This window comes from Pongo pygmaeus, chromosome 19, assembly GCF_028885625.2.
Source record: "Pongo pygmaeus isolate AG05252 chromosome 19, NHGRI_mPonPyg2-v2.0_pri, whole genome shotgun sequence".
NCBI lineage: Eukaryota > Metazoa > Chordata > Mammalia > Primates > Hominidae > Pongo > Pongo pygmaeus.
The window spans coordinates 15,909,731-15,930,981 of NC_072392.2; the positions used below are offsets into that span (position 1 = coordinate 15,909,731).

Genomic DNA, 21,251 nt, shown 5'->3' on the forward strand with positions numbered 1-21,251 from the left:
CCCGCCTGGGCCACAGTTCCCTGCCTACCCCATCTCCCATGGGATTCTTTGGGGAGTGTAGGTATGCGAGATAATTTTGGGGGGTGCAGGGTGAAGAATTTCAATGTACATTATCATGTGTCATCTTACTGTATAAATGCTTCTAAGAATAGTTAAGCAACTTAAGGTTTGCATGCTATTCAAAATATAGCTTTAAATGCTAATAAAAAATGGATGCAAATGAAAAGTCTCTCTTGCTGTGGTCCGGGGAATCTCGATCTTTCTTTCAGAGAGACTTGCAGCTTTGAGTTGGAGCTGCCCTCTCCTTCCTGTCCACTGCACACCCCCACAACACACACACATGCACACACACACACATGAACACACACATGCCCACACAGATGCAGACACACACATATGCACACACACATGCACACACACACATGCACACACACACATATGCACACACACATGCATACACACATATGCACACACACATGCATACACACATGCACACACACATGCATACACACATGTGCATGCACACACCTGCACATACACACACACTGTGCTTCATGCCCTCACTAAGGAGGCATAGAAGGGAATGTGTGTCTATAAGGAAATGAAGACGGCTCAAGCCCCTGGTTCCCTGGGTGTTTGCACAGGCGCCCTCCCTGCAGACTGCTCTTTGGTCTCTTTCTCCCTCTTAGTGAAAGAGAGAAGCAGAGCCCTAGAGTGTACCTGGCTGCTTAGGGCTCAACCCAAGGTCACAAGCTTCCTCAGGAGCTTGGTGAGATGGGGGCACCACAGGTCCTCCCAAAATGAGGGGGCAGCATTTGGTGGAGCCTTGAGCCCAGGAAGGTGATAGGCGGGACATCTTGGTTCATTAGACACAACTACAATGCAGTGAGGAAGGGCAGCTGCCAAAGGCTTTATTCTCCAGGAGGAGGGGCTCTCGGGGGCTGTGAGCAGGAGGCACAAGGACTTTATTGCACATGTGTTTAGGTGATGATGACCTACAGCTGCACTCGGAACTGGGACCCAGAAAGCCATGACCTCCTGCTCTGTCTCTCTCTTCCTCTCTGCCTCCTCTGTTTCTCTCCTCATCTCTCCTTTCCTCTCTGTCTCTCTCCATCTCTTTCCCTCCTCCTGTTCCTCCTTGCCCCTGTTCAGGCACCTGGGACCCTCTCCTGGGTGCATCCACACACAATGCCAAGGCTACCATCTATCAGGGCACCTCACAGGGTGCCTCCACCTTCCATCACCTACGGGGTTGAGGGTCCCAGGCATGACCGCACTCTCCTGGGTGGGGGTCCTGTGATCGGGGAAGCAGAAGCTGCAGGTCTCCACTGGCTCAGGAGATGTGCCCACAGGGCTGCTGGCTTCCACCTCGTGATCTGCAGAGGCGAGAGTGGAGGGTGTGGGCCAGGCCTGGCCCTGCACCGGGGTAGGGGTGATGGTGTGGGCAGCTATACTGTCCCCTGACCCAGGAACTAAGGGCAATCAGCAGGCTATGATCACCAGGGGGACCAGGGGACCCAGGTGGGTGTCAGTGTCCCTCACTTGCTGACCAGAACCTGTGCTGGGGCAGGGGTAGGCAGGCAAATCTTGGCTCTCACTTCTGTCCAGGCCCAAGCCTGCCATGCCCGCCAAAGGGACACCTCCTCCAGGGCTTAGCCCTGATGTCCCTGAATCCTGAGAACCCCCGGCCCAGGCAAGCCCGAAGCCCAGCACCCCACACCCACCCTTCCCAGGTGCCGCTCTCCTAGGTATCTGCCTGCCAGGATGTCTTAATCTGATTTTATCAAGCTGCAGTGAATAACAGGGATGAGCCCCAGGCCTCTCCACCTAGAAGCAGGGGCAGTGACAGGACTGAGGGATGGCCGGAGGCTTGTCACCCAAGCAGCAAGAAGGGCGAGGACCCCAGTTTCATGCACTCACCCTGGGAAGACTTGGCTGAACTTTGACAGGGCCTTGAGCAGGGCTGGCAGGAGCAGGGATCCCCCCTCTTCTTGAGGAAGCAGGCCACTGCCACCAGGAAGCAGCAGAAGATGGCACACAGGCAGAGCCCCAGTATACTGTAGACCAGGGCCAGCTGATCCGCACTCAGCTTCAGCCCCAGGAGAGCTGCAAGACAGTGTGAGACCCCTCTCTGCAGTGCCTCCTCCTCTTCCCCTCATTAGGCTCAAGCAATCCACATGCCCCCAACCCACCCTGCTGCGAGCCTGTCTGGCTCCTGGAGAGGCTGGGCTCCTTTCCTGACCCTGAGGCTGGCTGGGATGCTCTCTGGATCCTGGAGGAAGTTGGTCCACTCCCCCATCCTGGTGGCAACTTCCCAGGGCCTCGAAGCTGGACAACGTGAGCTGGTCCAGGATTAATAGGTCAAAAATTAATCTGTTACAAATCTGATGAATCTCTCACTGGCCGTGGATTTCGAACTCACGTTGGAAACAGAAGGCTCACATTGCTATTGCCAGAGAGTGGACTTGTTCCACGATGGGGGTCATCCACGCTTGCAGCAGATGCTTCAGATCTGAGCACTGGAGATACAGACCCTAGAAAGACAGAGAGATTTCCTGCATGGAGCTTACTGTCTGGGGGAGCCAACCACCTCACCATCCCAAGCAGAAACAGACCATCACAGCGCAACAATAGCCTGCAGGAGGGGTGCACAGAACCCTGGCAGCTCATGCTGGAGAAGGTGCTCTAGTCTGGGAAAAGGCTTCTCAGAGAAAGGGGTCAGTTTTATTTTTACTTTTTCATCGTAGGGAGAGTGCACAGTTTAAGTGTCCAGCTTGATGAACTTTTACCCACGGGTGCACTCAGGCTCAGCCCCCAGACCAAGCTGCACAAGACCAAGTTCATGCCCAGCCCCTAAAGGGCTCTTTTGTTCCCTCCCATCCAATATTTCCCTCCAGAAGTAACCACTCTTCTTAGCCCTTTGCTGTAGATTAATTCTGCTTCTTTTTGCCTTCTATAGATGCATGCAGAAGGTGCTCTTTTGAGTCCAGCTTCTTCACTCAACAATGACATCTGTGAGATCCTCTTATATTGTTGCATGTGGTCATAGGTCATTCTTTTTCATTGCTGTATAGTATTTCATTGCATGAATACACTGTCATTTGTTGATGTTTTCTGTTTATGGATATTTAGGTTGTGCTAGACAGTGATAGTTTTGACTGAGTAGAAGTTACGTTGCTATGCAGCGGCAGAGACGATAGGCAGGAACATTTCAGAAGGCAGGAACAACATGCACAAAGGTCTTTGGCAGGAGGGAGCCTGCCTGGGGCCCTGAAGGCTGGTATGGCTTCCTGGTACCCCGCTTCTAGGCCACTGTGTTCTGAGCGCCTGCTGCCCTGGCCTGGTGTGTGGCCCTCCACACCCATTCCCACCTCCTCCTCCTGTGCCTTCGTGACCTGCAGGGGCTGGGAAGCTGAAGGGGAGGGATGTAGCCACAGAAGAAACATGTGGAACCATGGCAGCTGGAGGCGGTGAGAAATGGAATCCCCCTAGGCCCTTTGCAGGAAGCGCGGCCCTGCCAACACCTTGATTGCAGATTTCTCACCTCTAGAACTGTGAGAAAAATAATTTCTATTGTTTTAAGCCACCAAGGCTTTGGTCAATTGTCACAGATCCACAGGAAACTCATATGTGTCTCACACATTAGTAAGCAGCATGGTATTCTGGATCTACTGGAACGGTCTTGCAGTGAGTTCAGGCAAGAATTACTAAAGGCAATTGGTGAAATTAAACATCTTTCCAGCCTGCTGGCCAAGGTGAGGAGAGACAGCTTTTTACTGGTATTTGCCCGTCCTTGTTCACATTTCTGCCCTTAACCTCTAAAGTCACAGAGCACAGAGAAGGATTTGCTTAGTCTATTTCACTCATGAAGCCAGCATTCCAGCTTGAAGTCTTGTTAGATTGCAGACAGATTGGCAGTGGGATACAAAAAGGAAACACCCAAATTTCTGATGGTAGACAGTTCGAAGTGTAGTTGGGACGTAGAGAATCAAAGCAGAGAGTACAATGCACTGATAAAGAATATCAGCTGGGCACAGTGGCTCACACCTCTAATCCTGGGACTTTGGGAGGCCAAGGTGGGCAGATCACCTGAGGTCAGGAGTTTGAGACCAGCCTGGCCAACAATGGCAAAAACCCATCTTTACTAAAAATACAAAAATTATCTGGGAGTGGTGGCAGTTGCCTGTAATCCCAGCTACTTGGGAGGCTGAGGCAGGAGAATTGGTTGAACCTGGGAGGCGGAGGTTGCAGTGAGCTGAGAAGATCGCGCCAGTGCACTTCAGCCTAGGCGACACAATGAGAAAAAGAAAAAGAGAGAGAGAGAGAAAGAGAGAAAAGAAAGAAAGAAACAAAGAAGGAAGGAAGAAAGGAAGGAAGGAAGGAAGGAGGGAAGGAAAGAAAGAAAGAATATCACAGAGTTATGCCCAGACTCTAGTCTAGTGCAAAGCAGAACACCTAGCATAATACGGGGCTGAGTAGTACAGGAGGGCTTCCTGGAAGAAGTGGCACCTGAGTTGAGTTCTGAAGATTGAGTGGGAGTTTGCCAGGTCTATTGGCATGCTTTTAGCTGCTAGTAACAGACAATTAAAATCACTCCCAATTTTACCTCCAAAACATTGCCACTATTTTGGAGTTTTCTTCCAGATATATGTGTGCGTATGTGTATCTCATAAGTTTAAAAAGTTTTAGAATAGGCTGGGTGCAGTGGCTCATGCCTGTAATCCCAGCACTTTGGGAGGCAATGGAGGTTGGATCACCTGAGGTCAGGAGTTCGAGACCAGCCTGACCAACATGGTGAAACCCCGTGTCTACTAAAAATGCAAAAATTAGCTGGGCGTGGTGGTGGGCACCTGTAATCTCAGCTGCTCAGGAGACTGAGGCAGGAGAATTGCTGGAAACTGGGAGGTGGAGGTTACAGTGAGCCGAGATCACTCCATTGCACTCCAGCCCAGGCGACAACAGTGAGACTGCATCTCAAAAAAAAAAAAAAAAAAAAAAAAAAAAGAATAATCTTGTACATGTTATTAACTTTCATTTTGCATTTAACTTTTTAAAAATGATTAAACTTTTCTCAGCATATTATCATCATTAAATATTATTTAAAACATGATTTTAAGGTTAGATAGTATTTTATCATACAAATAATTCATATTTACTAGTCCCCTGTTGTTGAACATATATGTATTATTGAACCTTTATGTTCTTTCCAGTCTTTCAATATTGTAAATACTTTTTTCATCTGTCTTATTACTTATTTAGTAAAAATTCCTAGATGTTGAATTACTGAGTCAGAGCATAAACATTTTAAAGGCTTCTAATATATCCAGCCAGATTGCCCTTCAGAAATATTATACCAATTTGTTCCAGCAGTCTTGAGAACACGCACTTCCCTGAGCTCTTGCCAACACTTGATATTACATTGTTATTGCCTTCCAATCTGTTAATCATTTCTTTTTCCTTCTTTTTACCCTTTTTGCTTGGAAATATCTTCCCTAGCCCAAGATCAAATAAATGATAACTTTTCTCATTTAAAAATTAATCAGTCTAGAATTTTGGTTTTTGATATAAGAATCATGATGATTGTATGATATTCTGCTCACCAACCAGAGCAGTGCTGGAGAGGTGCAGAGATGGCCTCCTGTTTCCTGTTTCCTCCAAGTTCTGGGTCTGTGATTTAGGGATCTGCTGCTGAGAGAGGTTCAAAACATCTTCCCACCTTATTTCATGGACTGTCATTGTTTCAAGAAGCAAATTATACCATCAGCTCCAGGAAGATTTTTCTCCACTGCTTCATCTGTCTTAAGATCAGTCCATGGCAACCTGATTCTGCATTCTGCCATCTGATGGCCTTCGTGCTGGGTCATGTGAGGAGTTTCTATCTTTGTCTGTGTTCTAAATTTGCAGATATTTTATTTAAAGTATAGAAGTAATTTTAGTAGAAGTTACTAGCCAGGCTCTGCATTAGGTTTTAATATCTTGTAGAATAAGATTACTTTCTCTTTTTTTGCTTTAAGATTCCTCATTACTCTTTTTTTATTTTTGAGATGGGGTCTCGCTCTGTTGCCCAAGCTGGAGTGCAGTGGCACCATCTCAGCCCACTGCAAGCTCTGCCTCCCGGGTTCACGCCATTCTCCTGCCTCAGCTTCCCGAGTAGCTGGGACTACAGGTGCCCATGACCACGCCCGGCTAATTTTTTGTATTTTTAGTAGAGATGGGGTTTCACCATGTTAGCCAGGCTGGTCTTGATCTCCTGACCTTGTCATCCGCCCACCTCGGCTTCCCAAAGTGCTGGGATTACAGGCGTGAGCCACTGCGCCCAGCCTAGATCCCTCATTATTCTTTTGCATAATGTTTAATCTCCCAAGTGGCCCTTTTTGAAGTTCTTCCCCAGTCCCTCATCTGACTCTTTTATTATATTTACATATTTATTACATTTATTTATTTATTATTTTGATTGGCATTTGCATTATATGTATTAACGAGAAATAATTTGGCATCTTAAAAATGTCTTATTCTTTCCTGATCATAAAATCACATGTTCATTACAGAAGATTTAGAAAATATAGAAAGTGTAAAAAAGAAAAGTATTACCTTTAATTTCACCACTTAAAGGAAAAAAACTGCAAACATTTTGCTGTCTGTCCTTTCAGATTTGTTCTTAGTTTATACATGTTTGAGCATGCATAAAACTTGCATTGATATGATTATGATATTTCATCTTCCTATCCAGAAGAATAGAATATGTCTTTCCACATTCCATTACAAAGAACCAGTTGGATTCATTTATTTATTCCACTGTTAATCTGTTTTGATTAATTCTTGTATCCTACTTTTTGGACATTTCTTTGATTTCTCACTAGTTTCTTGAGTAAAATTCTTTGTTCATTTCACTTTGTTCTTTCTTGATTGATAATGAAAGCATTTAAAGATATGAATTTGACTCTTCTTGTAGCTTTGGGTAAATAGAGACAATAAAATCTAGAAACTTCTGAAATAAATTAAACCTAATTTAGAGAAAAAGGAAAGTGTACATTTTCTGTAGAGTACAAGGCACTATATATGTTTAAAATTAAGCTGTTATTAATATTATAAAATCAAGTTATTATTCATATATCCATATCTTAGTGCATGCTAGCTAGAATTATCAAATACTAACAGCAGGACAAAAAAGTCCTCACTAGTAATTTTAGGTGAGCGTTTGAGGCAAAGATGTGGGCATGATATCACATAGGGTTGCTTTCATATCTATCAAGACCTTAGGTCTCTGATTTTCTGCTTTCTTATATGCACAGAAACTGATTTGTAATTGCAGTGAACTTGTAACATACTAATCTTCCTGCCTTTTTACATTACCATAGATAAAGCAAAACCCAGACCTCCTAATCAAACTGATAGCTTATTGTATCTCTACCTCAGAATATCAACTATAATAATATATATAATTTTGTGTCTGCTGCAAGGGCAGAGTCCTCATGGAGAACCTCTGCTAGGGCAGGGTAGAAGTGAAATGTGGGGTTGGAGCCCCCATACAGTGTCCCCACAGGGGCACTGCCTAGCAGAGCTGTGAGAAGAGGGCCACCATCCTCCAGACTCCCGAATGGTAGATCCATCAACAGCTGTACCATGTCCCTGGAAAAGCTGCAGGCACTCAATGCCAGCCTGTAAAAACAGCCAAAGTGGCTATACCCAGCAGTGCCACAGGGGCAGAGCTGCCCAGGGCCTTGGGAGTGCACATCAGAATGCCCTGGATGTGAGATATGGAGTCAAAGGAGATCATATTGGAGCTTTAAGATTTAATGACTCCCCTACCAGATTCGGGACTTGCATGAGGCCCGTTGGCCCCTTTGTTTTGGCCAATTTCTCCCATTTGGAATGGGAACATTTACCCAATGCCTATACCTGCATTGTATCTTGGAAGTCACTAACTTGCTTTTGATTTTACAGGCTCATAAGTGGAAGGGACTTGCCTTGTCTCAGATGAGACTTTGAACTTGGACTTTTGGGTTAATGCTGGAATGAGTTAAGACTTTGGGGGACTGTTGGGAAGGCATAATTGGTTTTGAAATGTGTAACGGGCATGAGATTTGGGAGGGGCCAGCAGCAGAATGATATGGTTTGGCTCTGTGTCCCCACCTAAATCTCATCTTGAATTTTAATCCCCATGTGTCAAGGGAGGGACCTGGTGGGAGGTGATTGGATCATGGGGGCGGTTTGCCCCATGCTGTTCTCATGATAGTGAGTGAGTTTTCATGAGGTCTGATGATTTTATAAGTCACAGTTTCCCCTGCTCTCCCCTGTCTCCTGCTGTCTTGTGAAGAAATTGCCTGCTTCCCCTTAGCCTTCCATCATGATTGTAAGTTCCCTGAGGCCTTCGCAGCCATGCAGAACTCTGAGCCAATTAAACCTCTTTTGCTTATAAATTACCCAGTCTCAGGCATTCTTTAGAGCAGTGTAAAAATGAACTAATATACATGAATTCAAATGATAATACTTAAGAGACTCATGTCCAAAGGATAACAGGAGCAGTTTTAGAACAAAACTAAAATGAAGGATCTAAAGTGCTGTACTGGGTTCTCTTGACTTACCCAGTGAGCAACGTTATGACCTTGGGCAGGCCCCTTTACATTGTGCAATGTGGAATTGAAATGCGATGGTGGATGGAATCTTGTCTTGAACCTAATTCTATGGGAAGCATTTAATATTTCATCATGACATATGTTTGTTGTAGGCATTTGGTGCTTACCTTTTATTACCTCATGCAAGTATTTTGCTAAGAGGGGTTTCATTTGTTTGTGGTGTTTGGTTTGTTTGCTTGCTTGTTTTTTAGAGAGACAGGGTCTCATTCTGTCACCTAGGCTGGAATTCAGTGTTGTGATCCTCACCCACTGCAGCCTTGAACTCCTGGGTTGAAGCGATCCTCCCACCTCAGCCTCCTGAATAGCTGGGACTGCAGGCACATGCCACCATGCCTGGTAAATTTTTTAATTTTTTTTTAGGAGATGGGGTCTCACTCTATTGCCCAAGCTGGTCTCAAACTGTTGGCCTCTAGTGATCCTCCCACCTTGGGTTCCCAAACAGGTGGGATTACAGATGTGAGCCACTGTACCCAGGCAAAAGATAACTTTGGAACACCAACTGAAAATGTTACTTACAATGAATCCTATATCCTCATTCTCATTTACTTATTTGGATGGAGTTTCCTGAAATTTGTCTCACTATCATCTAGGATCCTTTTTCTTTCTCCAACTGGGAGATTGTGTCTGGTTTGGAAACTGCAAGCCCTGCTCAGGAAAAGGGAAAAGACCCAAGGTACACACCCAGTCCCCAGGTGATCATCAGGCCCAGGTGAAAACTCAGGGCTTAGGTTCACATCCGGCCTTAAGTGGACACCCAGGCCCCAGGTGATCACCAGTCCCCAGGTGGACACAAGGCCTTAGGTGAACAACAAGACCTGGTAGGCCATCAGGCCCCAGCTGGATACAGTCCCCAGGTGAACACAAGGCCCCCAGAGGGACATAGGCCCAAGGCAGACATCAGGCCCTAGGTGGACATCAGGCCTGAGGACATCCGGCCCCTGGTGAACATCAGGCACAGGTGTCCAAACAGGCCCTGGGTGGACATAACTGTGGACAGGTAAGGAGTTGACCTGGGGGGAGGGTGAGCAGTCAGCAGCCCAGTGGAGTCCTGAGTAGGTCTTAAGGAAGGAGGGGGCCGAGGGGACAGAACCTTAAAGAAGCAACCTCACTTCCTTGATGATGACACACATGAACAGAACTTAGAACTCTGGTAACCAGGCGCCCATATCCTAGAGTCAGTGCCGTAACCAGCTCACTTGGTGGGAGACGCTCAAGAGAGCAAGATGTTCTCATGTTGCTTCCCCATTTTGAGAGGTTGCTGCTTCAGGAATGGCGGGAGTGACAGCCTTTTCCGACGATGCCAAAGAAGGCTCATCCCTCACCCCAGATGCCTGTGGCCCTTTGTAAGAAGGCGCACCCAGGTACCACGGGGCAGCCCGGGGCAGGTCCTAGCAGGCCAGGCCATGCCAGAGATCCCATCGGGGCTGCATCTGCACATTGTCCCTGTCCAGGAGGAGATTTGGGAGCCCATGGAGGCACAGACACATGGTGAGGTGGCTGCAGCCTGGAAGACTTTGCAGGGGTGGTGCTTTTGGGCTGGAATTCCTTTGAATTCAGTGAGGTTGTCTCTGTGTTTGGAAATTCCAGTGGAAAGTGACTGATGCTGGTGACCCTTTCTCCATTTTCAGCTCCTGGTCAATATGCAGAAATAGCAACACCTGCGGCACCAGCTGTAGAGCCAGAGCCAGCATGGGAAGAGCCCCCTCCAGAGAGAGTGCTGGAGCTGGAGGGAGCTCCAGCCAAGGACCAGATCAAGGAGGATCTGCCTGAAATCATGGCACCTACTGTAGCCACTGGCCTTAGCCCTGGAGCTGAAAGCGTGGGTGGAGAGAGAAGTGGGAGGGAAAGGGTGACTAGCACAGCTTCAGCCAGCAGCTCCCATGCTGCCCCTCATCCTGGGCATGGTGGCAAACATGGAGGTGGGGACCAGGGCATTCAAACTGGACTCCTGTACATTGCTGGAAAGGAGGTTCTCTCATTCATTAGAACCACAGCCCTGCTGCTGCAGTGCCTGTTTGTTGTGCTAATACTGCTGGGGTATATCCTTGAGCAGAAGGTGCTCAAAAGCATTAAAAGAAGGCTGGGAAGAAGAGTTCCAGTAGCTCCTCCTGCTCTCAGACGCAATCTCCTCTGCCAGGCATGGATGCGTGTCTGCAACTGGGCATCCAGGCTGTTTGCCCCTAATGTGCTGCCCCGAACGGGCTCTTAACAGGTGGGCAGGGGTTGGGGGGACCAGGAGGTGGCTCCAAAGGGTACAACAAGGAAAGCTTTTAAAGACAGCTGTTGTGCCCCAGGCTCTCCATGCCACCACCTGCCCTACCATTTATTAATAGTGTTAGAATTACAAGTTTATGAAATGAAATATAAATAAAGTTTGATTTCTGAAACTTCTCACCTTTTTGAACTCCCTAATATTAGATGGTGTTTTTGAGGCTATCCTGAAAATCTCTGATAGTTGTGTCTTTTGTTGTGGTTGTTTGTGTGATTGAATTACCATCGAGTCAACTGTTATTGGAAACTTTTCAGGTATGGCTTTTAGAAGACCTTGACCCACTCTTGCCTGTTTTGACTCTCTGGTTTATTGTGGAAAGAGGGAAGATGTAGGCTCATGTCTCCGGCAGATCAATCACCTTTGGCCATCAAGGATTTGGCATCAGAGTTTCCAAGAATTATGTGTGCAAGTTGACACGCTGGTACTTTAGCTAATCTGGGTGTCAAAACAGAATGCCATAGACTAGGTAGCATAGAAAATTGATTTCTCACAGTTCTGGAGATGGTAAAATCCAAGGTCAAATGGTCAGCAGATTCCGTGTCTGCAGAGGGCTGGCTTCCTGGTTCATAGACAGCCATTTTTTTACTATGTCTTTACATGACAGAAGGGATGAGGGAGTTCTCTGCGGTCCCCTTGATAGGGGCACCAATTCCATTCATGAGGTCCCTGCCTTCATGAACTTTATCACCTTCCAAGGCCCCACCCCCAAATACTATCACATAGAATTCAACACATGAATTTGAGGAGGACAATAACATTTGCTTTACAGAATCAGGTCACCCTGAGCCATATGCACTCACAGGAAATCTATAATCTTCTATTAAGTATTTGCTGGTCCCCTCTGGGGATTGTCTAAACAAAATTGTCTAAACAAAAATTTAGACAATTTTTGTTTTCTTTAAGAAAAATGATCTTTCATGTGATCCATGGTTTATTCATAGAAAAGCACTGTGAGTTCACACATTTGCTAAAAAGAAGGGCAATTGTGATACAAAAATGAGAGTGACCTCTCTCTCTCACTTCTCTCTCTCTTTAACCAACCCAATGGGCTGAGGCATTGTAGGGGCCCTTGGCTGGGCAGTAGGACTTGAGTAGCCATGAACAGCAAATACAACTTCTTGGTCAGTTTGGAGTAGAAAAGGTGACAGTTTGTCAACAAAAGAAAAAGTAAAGCAGATGGGGAAGTTCTTATTTCGCATTCTAGCTATACCACCCCTTCTTTATCAAACTCCACCCCCAACTCAGGATCTAACACATAAAAGAGTAAACACGAAGGCACTGGCAACCAACTGACTCTTCTGAATGTCCTTGCTGTCTCCTCCAACAATTCCAGGCTGAGCATAGGGGTCGGGAAGGTAGCAGGAACATGACGATACACTGTGGAGGGCAGCCAGGGCTAAGACAGGGCTGCTCACTAGGGCTAGAAATTAGGAAGGGAGAGGCTAAGTGCAGACCAGCCCTAGCCTCCAAGTCAGCAAGCATTGGACTGTGACAAAAGCAGGCAGAGGAAGCTTGAGGTAGAAAGGCAGGGGAAGAAAGCAAGTACGGGGCAAGAAGGGAACTGTGCAGTGAAAGCAGCCAATCTGATGGCAGAGGGAGACTGGTGCTTAGAAGCTCATTTGGTGAGAGGGAATGAATAGAGGAGGCACAGAGATGGGGAACAAACATTTAACTAGTGAGAGAGATTGAAGACGAATGCGAAGAGAAACCTCGCAAAAAGGACACATTCATGCAGATCCTCAAAGATGAACATGCAGTCATCCCTATATGTAGAAATATGCTCAGTTACCCATATAAAAACACAGATGCATGGAGAGCAAGCATACACACAGACACATATTTCTACACATGTGCTCATGTGTGCCCAGATACACACACACTAAACATGCAAAACATGACAGCATTTACACATAGATATGCACCCTCACATGTACACAAATGTTACATCCTCACACAGAGACCCACCGTCCAGTGTGCACGTATCCACACAGGTACACAGCCATAGAACTGACATACATACACATCAACATATAATGTGCACATACAGACAGGCATGCACAGATACATCTATGCACATAGACACATGTACTCAGTCATACAGATACACTCTCTAACACAAAGGTGACCAGTGTCGATGAATATTTTGAGCTCCGTGGCTTCCCAGACCTTCATCTTTTCCCTGCACTTGTTTCAAAGGTGCTCAGCAGACTCCTGGCGAGGCTGTGTGAGGCAGGGGCAGGAGCTTCAGAGTCCTCACAGCTTTGTGAGGCAAAAGTCTGAGTCCAGTCCTGGCCTGTGCCGCTCACCCACCACTGGGCTATTAATGTCCTGTCTGTAGGTGAGAGATTCTGCATAGACTAGTCTTGGGATTTTTTCAAACTGGCCATTTTTCTCCTTGGCACCCCCACTATCCCACTGGTAATGGCATACACTCTGCAAGGGAAACCTGAGAAATGGTTGTGAGTCTCCTCAGTCAATAAGCATATCCTCCCACCCACAGCTACCTCAAGCGCCCATCAAATCAGAACCAGGATTATAAGTACTTATGACTTTACAGTAATTGGTGACACATATACTATAGTTTTTACAGTACCATAAATGCATCTATTTCTCTGGTTAAGCAATCTCTGAGATGGAACAGTGTTCTGTGTTTGCCAAGGGAGACAGGGCCAATGCCCAGGACACGCAGGACATAGGGGCAGAAGGTGGCATATCGTGGGGGTTTCTGGTTGATTTGCAGGGCCTAATTCCTCCATCGACAATGGGCTGTAGTGAGAAGCTTGCCAAGGTATACATTTTGACTAGAATTGGACTCTCCCCATCCTTAGCCCTGTGATCCTTTGGCCTTAGCCACAGGTGCTCAGAGTCCTCTCAGTGTGGACAAATGTTTCAGTGTTTTTGGCCTGACCTGATACTCCCTGGGGACCCAGGCTGCCTGAACGGTGAGCTGTCTGCTTTCTCAGCCAAAGGGCTCTCGAACCAGCAGCATCAGCTTTTTCTTGCCTTTGTAGATCTGTTTGTGGTTGCTGATGAACAGGGCAAATTGCAAGTAGCCATCCTAGGGCAGCAGGAGGGTCACCCAAGCCTTGCTTAGAAACTCAATGAACTGTCCATACTGGCAATGGCTGATGTGTGTTAGGTGTAGTGTGTTGATGTAAGCATTGCATCGGCAACTCGCTCAATGGAGCTCTGTCAGTGGAGATGAGCTTTCCAGAACTGCGGTGGCCTGGGGTGCCAGCCAGGCCAGGTGCAGTCACCGTGCAGCCCTGCACACAGGATGTCTGAAAGCACCATGGCAATGTGCACTCTTCACCACCAGGGAGATGAGAACTGCCAGCTCATTCTTGCCCAGAGAGTGGCTGAGGGCACAAACCCAGAGCACATCATTGATGGCTGGGTGGGTATCCTGGTTATGAGCCAGGTTAAGATGGCTCATGGCCAATGAGGCCAGCTTGAAGGCATGGAGCACGTAGCCACGGAGCTCCATGTAGCAGGCAATGGTGAACAGCTGTGAATGGGTCATGCCACCGGCAGCAGCCTCAGTGGCAATCTGGCAGGCTGCCTCAAAGCCAATGTGGTCTTTCTCACAGAGTGTAAGGGCTGACAGGGCACAGCTCTGTGGATGCTTCATAGCACACTGCAGGGCCAGTGTGCAAGCACAGCTAGCCAGTTCCTCCCACTGTGGATAGTCAAGACTGAGGCACAGGATAGTGGTGTGGGATATGGCTGTGGCAGCTACAATACTAGCAGCCTCTGTAGGGGTGAAGAGTGTGTACCAGCTCTGCAAGATGCTCCCTGGGGCCCACACACCTGTCAGGGAGAGCCTGAGCTCAGCCGTGGCCATCTGGGTCCTGATTCAGGTCAGCTCAGATTACTGTGTGGGGTTTGAACTTGGCCTGCAGAGATGAGTTCTCCCTCCTCCTCGGCAACCTTGAGATGATCTGAGGCAAACCAGGGCAAGGGAAGCATCCCAGATGGCCAAACCTTGTTTGGGGTCTCTTCCTATCCCTTCCTTCCTCAGGTCAGAGGGTTGAAGGTTTCTGCAGGTGCTCTTAGCCCCTCACAAGGATGGAGCAGTAGAGCCTGGGGTTTGCTTGCCCCGAGGCCAGGGTTGCAGATCTGCCAGGGGTTCTAGCTGAAGTGGGGCCTCTCAGGGTAGAGTCTTGTGCTGGGGCTTTGGGCTTTAGAAACGGTCCTGAGCCTCCAAGCTGTCTGGGGTTTCTCACAAGCATGGACAGGGATGGGGACAAAATCACCAGGCCCACTATCTCCCAAGGGCACACTTGAGTATTGGGCAGCTGAAAATTCATTCTCTTAGACATGTCTCTGATGAGAGGGTCAAAGTGCTGCTGACATCAGAATATGGTTGGTTTAAGCAGTGAGGACAGAACTTGGGCTGGCTGAACAGAGGCCATCTTCTCCCACCAGCAGCCCCATCCTTTCTTAGGCCATCAAGAATAGGAATATGAGAGCTCTAAGGATTCATTGTCCTGTCCCAAGAGTAGCGTATAGAAACTCCTTTCCCGTGGGAGTAGAGGGAGGTGGGCGATACCCACTTCTGTAGCACAGGTCACCAACCATTGTACCATCTCTCCGCGTCTGCAGTTAAGGGATGATAAGTTCATCGCATCACCTGTAAGCCAGGTTCCAGGGCCACGTTGAGCAGGGTGCTGTCAGTACTACTGTTAGTGGGAGTAGCAAACTTGAACGCATTTTGGGCCACTTTGAAGATGAGGGGGGAAGAATGAATGTGCTTCTGCATTGCTCCCAGAATTGTTCAGAGCCTCAAAGTGTCTCCTTTGGCAGCAGTCAGCATGGTGGAGGCCAGTTCCCACCGCTGTGATTCCAAGTGTCCAAGCGTGAACCAGGGAGGATAATGGCTGGGGCACCAGAGACACCATACAATGAGTGAGGGACGTGTCACCTGCACAACCTGAATTTTGTAAAACAGGTAACCTTATGACACGTAAGCCTAATTTATAGGCAGGGTCTGGATCGTGAGACAGCAGAGCTGAGAACAAATACTTGGCAGAGATATGCATGGAAACGCTCTCTCGGTGGATGACTTCTCCCAGATCCCTGAAAGGGCCCCCTTCCAGCAGCAAGATGCACTATTTTTGGAGTGTTTGCACTGGGTCATCATCCAATTGCAGCTCTTGGAGTTGACTGAGGAGCTGCTCCTCATTATGGCACACCTTGTCCTGTGCACCTGATGCAGCTTCCAGGGCCAATGACAAGTAGGACTCACTGCTGTTTGGGGAGCTTACAGCCACAGGTACATGTTGGTACACGGGGGGTCTGCTTTCATTCATATCTAGGTAGCCGTCATGATTCAGGAGGCAGGCCTCAGTCAAAGTGAGAAACAGGCAGCCGATGGGATCCAGGGGGTGGCCCACCCAGCCTTCCAGGTTTGTGATGTTTGTGGTTCCTCTCTGCAGTGCTTCTTTCTTCTGATGCTTGTAGATTTTCAGGTGCCACCACTGCTGAACCTCAGAGTATTAATAATAGCCACAGTGAGTCTGAGGGCCTCTTTTGGATAACCATGGGAATGTGGGGCATCAACTCGAACACAGGCTGTGGCACCTGCTCAAACCACAGTGGCTGGCCTTGGGAATTAAAGAGTAGTCTTGGCCGGGTGTGGTGGCTCATGCCTGCAATCCCAGCATTTTGGGAGGCCGAGGTGGGCGGATCATGAGGTCAGGAGATCAAGACCATGCTGGCCAACGTGGAGAAACCCCGTCTCTACTGAAAATACAAAAAATTTAGCTGGGCGTGGTGACGGGCCCCTGTAGTTCCAGCTACTTGGGAGGCTGAGGCAAGAGAATGGCGTGAACCCGGGAAGTGGAGCTTGCAGTGAGCTGAGATCGTTCCACTGCACTCCAGCCTGGGTGACAAAGTGAGACTCTGTCTCAAAAAAAAAAAAAAAAAAAAGATTAGCTGGGCATGGCAGCATGTGCCTGTAATCCCAGCTATTGGGGAGGCTGAGGCAAGAGAATTGCTTGAACCCGGGAGGTGGAGGTTGCAGTGAGCCCATATCGTGCCACTGCACTCCAGCCTGGCAACAGAGCTACTAGACTCTGTCTCAAAAAAAAAAAAAAATTGTGCAGATCCCTGAAAATATGATTATATACATTTTCTTTTTTGTTTTGTTTTGGCTTGGTTTTTTGAGACGCAGTTTCACTCTTGTGCCCAGCCTGGAGCAGTGGTGCGTTCTCGGCTCACTGAAACATCTGCCTCCAGGGTTCAAGCCATTCTCCCACCTCAGCCTTTCAACCAAGTAGCTACTTTTTTTTTTTTTTTGAGATGGAGCTTCACTCTTGTCACCCAGGCTGGAGTGCAATGGTAAGTTCTCGGCTCACTGCAACATCCGACTTCAGGCTTCAAGTGATTATCCCACCTCAGCCTCCCGAGTAGCTGGGATTACAGGCTCCCACCAGGAAGCTCAGCTAATTTTTTTGTATTTTTAGTAGAGACGAGGTTTCATGATGTTAGCAAGGCTGGTCTCAAACTCCTGACCTCAAGTGATCCGCCTGCCTCGGCCTCCCAAAGTGCTGGGATTGCAAGCATGAGCCACCATGCCCAGCCTGATTATATACATTTTCAATAAACATATATGAAAATGGGCTCTGGCATTTTAATAATTAGAAGACCAAAATCAATAAAAATGTAATAACATTACCCACTAACCAGAATATATAAAAGAAAGACTGACAAAATCAGGTGTTGGAAAGGACATCTAATTAGAATGCTCTTAAACTTGTGGTTGGGTTGTATATTAGTCAAAAAAATCTTTGGAATTACAAAAATTGATAAATTGTGTGTATTTGTGGTGTACCACATTATACATATATACACACACAGACACACATTGTAGAATAGCTAAATCTGTATATATAGATATATAGCCACAGACATACATTGTAGAATGGCTAAATCAAGCTACCTAGCATATCAGTTAGCTTAGATACTTATCTTTTTTTTTTTAATTTTTTTATTTTTAGATGGAGTCTCCCTCTGTCACCCAGGCTAGAGTGCAATGGTGCAATCTCGGCTCACTGCAACCTCTGCCTCCCAGGTTCAAGCGATTCTCCTGCCTCAGCCTCCTGAGTGGCTGGGATTACAGGCGCCCGCCACCAGGCTTGGCTAATTTTTGTATTTTTAGTAGAGATGGGGTTTCACCATCTTAGCCAGGCTGGTCTCAAACTCCTGACCTTGTGATGCACCCACCTCGGCCTCCCAAAGTGCTGGGATTACAGGCATGAGCCACTGTGCCTGGCCAATCAATACTTATCTTTTTGTGTGTGTTTGCTGAGAACATTAAAATCTGCTGTCAGCAATTTCAAATATTACCACTTTTTTTTTTTTTTTTTTTGAGACGGAGTCTCACTCTGCCTCCCAGGTTAGAGTGCAGTGGCACGATCTCGGCTCACTGCAAGCTCTGCCTCCCAGGTTCACGCCATTCTCCTGCCTCAGACTTCCAAGTAGCTGGGACTACAGGCACCCACCACCATGCCCGGCTAATTTTTTGTATTTTTAGTAGAGAAGGGGTTTCACTGTGTTAGCCAGGATGGTCTCGATCTCCTGACCTCGTGGTCCACCCGCCTCGGCCTCCCAGAGTGCTGGGATTACAGGCGTGAGCCACCACGCCCGGCCACCACATTGTTGTTAACTATAGTCAACATGTTTTACAATAGAGCTCTTGAGCTTTTTCCTCCTAGCTGACATTTTTAGTGACATGCACTGCATTTGAACATATGCAGTTACTATGACCAAGCTATTTTATTTGTAGGGCTGTACTTAACTAAAATATACATGTGTACCAAAAGAAATTAACAAGAATGTTCACAGTGGCTTTATTCCTAATAGCCCCAAACTGGAAACAAACCAATGTCCATCAACAGTAGAATTGATAGATGTGCCATATTCATGCAGAGCACCACCGAGCCGGGAAAAGAAATGAACTGCTTCATGAAACCGCATGAAGGAGTGTCACAAATGGAATGCTGGGCCAAAGAAGCCACACACGAAACCATTCCTACTGAATGGCCTTCCATGCATCCATTTATGAAACAAGCAACACTAATTGGGGCTGCTAGAAACCAGGTGACTCTTTGCTTTGACAAGACAGATGGGCAGTGGTTAGGGAGCAGACCTTCAGGAGAGGGATTTCCAGATTGTTATTTTTATTTCATTTTCTTGGACTGTGTGGTAGCTCCAAGCATGTGTTCTCTTTGTGATAAATTACTGAGCAGTAGAATAACAGGATTCCTGTGTATATTATACTCTATTAAATGTATTTGAATTCATTTTTGCCATTGGGACAAAAATTATTATATTGGTGGATTTTAAGTGTATATTTATTAAATATTGACAAATGTATGTCAGTGTAATACAAATCTCTATGAAGATCTACAATATTTGTCCACATATATTTTGTCTTATCCCCTTTCTTTTTTTCTTCTGGGATTCCAATTAAATATAATAGGTATATGTTGGAATTTTTGATATTGTTCTGAGGGTCTCTGAGACTTTTTTTTCTTTTTCTTTCTTTTTTTTTTTTTTTTTTTTTTGAGATGGAGTCTTGCTCTGTTGCCCAGGCTGGAGTGCAGTGGTGCCATCTCGGCTCACTGCAAGCTCTGCCTCCCAGGTTCACGCCATTCTCCTGCCTCAGCCTCCCGAGTAGCTGGGACTACAGGCACCTGCCACCTAGCCTGGCTAATTTTTTGTATTTTTTTAGTAGAGACAGGGTTTCATCATGTTAGCCAGGATGGTCTCGATCTCCTGACCTCATGATCTGCCCGCCTCGGCCTCCCAAAGTGCTGGAATTACAGGCATGAGCCACCACACCCGGCGAGACTATTTTTTTTCAAGTATCTTTTTTCTCTCTTCTTTAGATTCAATAATACTGATCTTTTTTCAAGTTCACTGCTCTTCTTCTGTTATCTTCATTCTGCTGTTAAGTCTATTGATGAATTTTTTTATTTAGACATTGCATTTTTTTTAGTTCTAGAGTTTACAGTTCATCGTTGTAGTTCTCCTCTACTGCAATTTCTGATTTTTATATTATTGCAAACCTAGATAGAGTCTGCCTTTAACCACATAGATTCTGCCATTAACATTACTTACTACACTTGCTTTATCAAATATCAATCCTCCTATCCATTCTTTTATCCATTATTAATCCTCCTTTTGGGGGGAATGAATTTCAGAGTAAATTGAAGATACCAATAAATATTTCCTTCTAAATACTTAAACATATATATCATTTACTGGACTTCAACGATCTCTTTTCATGTATGTGAGCTTTAAAATCTTTGTCTGCTAATTTCAGCTGGCCTGCTTGACATCCCTTCACATCACAGGTAGAAGAGAGAACAAGGATGAAAAAGCAGCAGAACTCTCCCTTGGCCAAGAGCAAGCCAGGCAGCACGGGGCCTGAGCCCCCATCCCCCAGGCCTCCCCCAGGCTCCCAGGACCCCTTTCCCAGACTCCTCCTATGCAGAGGCCAGCGGAGCCCCTGGAGGGAATGCACAAGGTGAGTCTCTCCCCACTCCTGTCGTAATGCAGACACATAAGGAGTTTGCTCAGGGCACAGGTACAAACACACACACACACACACACACACACACACACACACACACACACACACACCTGCTCAGCCCTGAGCCAGGATTACAGGGCACAGGCTTTGTGGACAGAGACACTCACCTGCTCCTTGCTGCCTGTGTCTGTCCTGACTTAGCTGTCCTCAGGCTCAAGGAACCCCTTGTCCTTCAATGGAGGAAGTGGCAACTAAAGTCCCTTCCCACCCCAGACCCCGATTTGCAGGTGGGGACGTGCCATGGAGCAGGCAGCCCACCCTCCCTGGTCTGTCCCTGCAGAGCCTGGTGGCACACCCGGTCCCACTGAAGCCATATGGAGCACCTGTACCCAGATCCCAGTCCCTGCAGGACCAGCCCACCAGAAACCTGGTTGCCTTCCTAGCCTCCCATGAGCCCGATCCTGCCATCCCCGCACCCACTGCCACGCCCAGTGCCTGAGGAGCTGTCAACGGCCAGAATGCAGACCCCACCTCTGAAGGACGTGGCCCCAGCCCGAACCCCCCAGCCTGGGTCTGCCCAGATAACGAGGCCCCACCCAAGGCAAGGACAGCCCTGCGGGCCCAGGGAAAAGCAGAGAACTAGTCGTGAGGAGAAGGAGGGCAGTGAAGGCGCGGGCCACATGGAGGAAGAGTGCAGGGCGGGAAGCGAGAGAAAGCTAGGGCACTGCCCTGCCGGGGTCAGCCATCCAGCTGAGGAGGCAACGTGGAGGGGTGGCATCTATCCCCGTGGGGAGCGTGGGAA

At 47.3% G+C, this 21,251-nt stretch overlaps 2 protein-coding genes and 1 pseudogene across 3 annotated transcripts; 1 reads left to right on the forward strand and 2 right to left on the reverse strand.

Annotated features, from left to right (window-relative positions):
• Positions 1-889: 889 nt before the first annotated feature.
• Positions 890-2,299, reverse strand: LOC129029896 (tumor necrosis factor receptor superfamily member 13B-like). Its single transcript, XM_054474706.1, has 3 exons — positions 2,182-2,299; positions 1,921-2,106; positions 890-1,376 (listed from the first exon to the last, which is right to left on the reverse strand). The coding sequence occupies exons 1-3, from the start codon at positions 2,297-2,299 to the stop codon at positions 1,198-1,200; spliced, it is 483 nt and encodes a 160-aa protein (XP_054330681.1). The 3' UTR covers positions 890-1,197.
• A 7,536-nt stretch (positions 2,300-9,835) lies between these two features.
• LOC129029890 (CMT1A duplicated region transcript 15 protein-like protein) lies at positions 9,836-11,029 on the forward strand. Of its 2 annotated transcripts, none has more exons than XM_054474702.1 (2): positions 9,836-10,124; positions 10,265-11,029. In XM_054474702.1, the coding sequence occupies exons 1-2, from the start codon at positions 9,860-9,862 to the stop codon at positions 10,843-10,845; spliced, it is 846 nt and encodes a 281-aa protein (XP_054330677.1). In that variant the 5' UTR covers positions 9,836-9,859; the 3' UTR covers positions 10,846-11,029. The 2 variants fall into 2 exon arrangements, with proteins under 2 accessions (XP_054330677.1, XP_054330693.1); XM_054474718.1 differs by having other exon boundaries at positions 9,934-9,997; positions 10,265-11,021.
• Positions 11,030-13,867: 2,838 nt separating this feature from the next.
• LOC129029895 (zinc finger SWIM domain-containing protein 5-like) lies at positions 13,868-16,557 on the reverse strand (annotated as a pseudogene).
• Between the last annotated feature and the right edge of the window lie 4,694 nt (positions 16,558-21,251).